Source organism: Camelina sativa, chromosome 14, assembly GCF_030686135.1.
Source record: "Camelina sativa cultivar CO46 ecotype springtype chromosome 14, ASM3068613v1".
Lineage (NCBI taxonomy): Eukaryota > Viridiplantae > Streptophyta > Magnoliopsida > Brassicales > Brassicaceae > Camelina > Camelina sativa.
The window spans coordinates 14974483-14977591 of NC_141893.1; the positions used below are offsets into that span (position 1 = coordinate 14974483).

The following is a 3109-nucleotide window of genomic DNA, read 5'->3' on the forward strand; positions in this document are numbered from 1 at the left end:
TTACCGGAAAAAACAGGAGTAAATATTGTCAATGAATTCGGCTCGAATTTTGTTAAAAAAAAAAAAAAGAATTCAGCTCGAATAAGATAGTAATTTCGTTGATTTGGAAGATATACTTATAGTAATTTGATAGACAGAGAGGTCAAATAACATTATTTATTATATTATTGGCATCAAACTCCAACTTTTTTGTTTTTTTTTGTTTTCCTTCCACTTCCATCTTCTTATATATTGCTGAAAAGAAAAAATATATATACGGTTAAAAAAAAAAACTACATTTCAGTTAATTATTTAGAAAGAATATATATTTGAACTAGTTGTTTTACAAGTCAGCATACATGAACGTATAATACTGGATCAAATTATATTCTTAAAAAAAAAAGAAAAAGGTAATCAGTAACTTTTAGTGCTCAAAAATATTAATGATTAGAAAAGTCAGCTTCCCACTCCTACTGTATTTTTTTTCGCAAATTTTGGTGATCAATCATCTTTGCTCGAATTTTCATGATGGGCCTATGGCCTATATCAGATCTTATTGGGTTTTTTTTGTTCTTACACTTTTCTCTTCAGCTTTCAATTTGGCTTTCTTCTTTTTCTTCTACTTCTTCTCCAATTTCAGATTTGATGCCTTCAAATTGGTAAGACTTAAATCTACGGGAAACAAAATCGGAAACTGCAGCAATCGAAGGTATGTCAAGTGGTGAAAAACCCAGAAATTCAATTTGCTTTTAAACCAGTTCGATTGAAACTAATTAAGTGATTTTTATATGGATCTTGAAATTTATACAAATAGGTTTGAATCGATGGCTGATGTACAATTGAAGCAAAGAAGAGGCTACATCTGGGCAATCGCAGCTGGTCTCAATGCAGCTCTTGCCGCCATCTCAGCCAAGTTCTTCTCATCTCTCGTAAGATTGTTCTGTTTCTCTGTTTTTTTTTTTTTGGGTGGTTTGAGTTTTGATCAATTAAAAAAAAAAAAAAAAAAATTTGATCTTTTGACAGGTGATTAAGTATGGATTAGTTGTAATCTGCAATGTGGTTATGTGGGCATGTTATGTAAACAGTTTAAGAGCTCTCTCGTCTCTACAAGCTACTGTCACAAACTTTGCTGCTAATTTCCTATCTTCCGGCTTAGCTGGTCTCTTTCTTTTTCAAGAATCTTTATCCTTCCGCGTAAGTATTTTGATCTTGGAAAAATGTGTGTGTTTATGTTGTGTTTTGTTGGTTATATGTTTCTTGAAAGTGATGATTGTTAATGATGAAGTTATGTTTTTTGGTTAATAGGCTAATTAATATGTTCCAATTTATTGGCAGTGGTTTGCAGGAGCTTTATCGATTACCATTGGAGTTCTGATCCTCAGTAAGTCGAGTGTCGATAAGAAGGTTAGCCCCGATTAGTCAAGAATCGATACGATAGCTTTTTCTTTTGGAAACTGCTGCGTTTGGTTGCAAGCAGTTAGAGATGTTGAGTTGTTCTGAGTTTTGAGTTTTGATTAAAGGAAACGTAGTCAATATGCCAATTTGTATCAATGATTTTGCAGCTAGAGTCTCTAATTACCTTTACATTTCAGTTTGAGAAACTAATGAACGTTTTAGTAGAAGTGTGTATGTTGTTAATAGAAGAACTGTTTCCTATAGATCATCAAAAGGAAACGTAGATGAACGGGAGTTATAGAAAATCGAGAGAAAGTAAAACCAAAGCTAAGGAATCGTAGTACTAGCTAAACCAGTAAGGGGCCAACATCAGAGCCAACGCACCTATGAAAACTTGAAAACAGAGGCGGTTCTTATGGTAAGATGGCAAATATTTACCTAAGCCAAAGCCTATAAAACATATAGAGTTAAGGTCGAGGTTGAGGCCAGGGAAAGAGCTAGACGGGACCTCAGAAAGACGACATACTTGAACTAAAATTATGTGATTGTAAATATCGAATTCCACAAATGTACGTTTTACTATTTTCATTTCTTTAGACCATGCAACACTAATTCCACTGATTTTATTATATGATTAGATGTAGGTTTATATCATGGTGAACATCAATGTACATAATTTTGTTTGTTATTAGAATAAAACTGTTTGTGTCTAGATTTACCATCAATGTGATCGACTGATCGGATCCTCTCATGTGTTATCAATGATAACTTTTCATGGAATTTATTCTTCAATGTCTCTTATACTCACAAGAAAAATTAAAGCATAATAAAAGAGAGAAAATGTTGGTTCACGTGAAGCTATTGCCATCATATAGTTAGGATATGCAATTTTCGTGGAATTTATTCGATCTTCTGTGCCATTTTATGGTCCACAAAAGCAAATGAAATGATCACTCATGCACATGAAGCTATTTTAGCTAAGCGAGACTTTAGAGTGGCCAGTGTACCTACATCTATTACACCTAATAATGTAATGTGCAAGTTGCAACGCATCCCTTCTCGCTTTATATATAGTATAGAAGAAAGAAACCTCATAATATATAAGAATTGAAATATATAAGATACTGACGAGCGGCAGTGATATTCGGCCACCACTGCCGGGAAAGCCAGCGGCGGAAGAACAAGAGCGGTTGTGCGTGGACGACATGATGCAGAGATGCTTCGGCGAGTTCGGGCGTTGGCAGATGAAGCAATTTGTGTTGACGTCTTTAGCGTGAGGACTAGAAGCCTTCACGCGATGGTGATGATATATGCGGACCAAGAACCCAATTTGAAGCGTTTGGGACCGAGTTGCTCGGTTGGATCCTGGATTTGTGATAGAAATCCGGATTCATATATGGTCATGAACATAATACAAAAAGTATCTACCCTCTTTTTAAGCCCTCGTCTTCGCCATGATCGGTTAGTCTTATGAATCTTGTATTTTATATTTCTTTTGTCAACTCTATTTTCTTGGACTCTAATTTGAACTAGTGTAGATGTCAAGAAGAGGGCTTGAACGAGACCGAATTTATACTTCTCACCGCAAATCAACCTGCCCCACTTCACCAATGTGGAAATGCTTTTGGCATTTTTCCATTGCCATGAACCGGAATCCATATCACAAAACCAAGATCCAACTGAGCAATCCGATCTAACACACTTCCACTTGGGTTCTTGGTCAGCATATATCATT

General features: G+C 35.3%; 1 protein-coding gene across 2 annotated transcripts; it reads left to right on the plus strand.

Annotated features, from left to right (window-relative positions):
• The first annotated feature begins 411 nt into the window (after nucleotides 1–411).
• LOC104741692 (uncharacterized) lies at nucleotides 412–2099 on the plus strand. 2 transcript variants are annotated; one of them, XM_010462599.3, is made up of 5 exons: nucleotides 412–688; nucleotides 794–908; nucleotides 1003–1173; nucleotides 1315–1383; nucleotides 1639–2099. In XM_010462599.3, exons 1-5 carry the CDS (start codon nucleotides 423–425, stop codon nucleotides 1660–1662), a joined length of 645 nt encoding a protein of 214 aa, XP_010460901.2. In that variant the 5' UTR covers nucleotides 412–422; the 3' UTR covers nucleotides 1663–2099. The 2 variants fall into 2 exon arrangements, with proteins under 2 accessions (XP_010460901.2, XP_087339119.1); XM_087482993.1 differs by lacking the exon at nucleotides 1639–2099 and having other exon boundaries at nucleotides 427–688; nucleotides 1315–1637.
• The last annotated feature ends 1010 nt before the right edge of the window (nucleotides 2100–3109 follow it).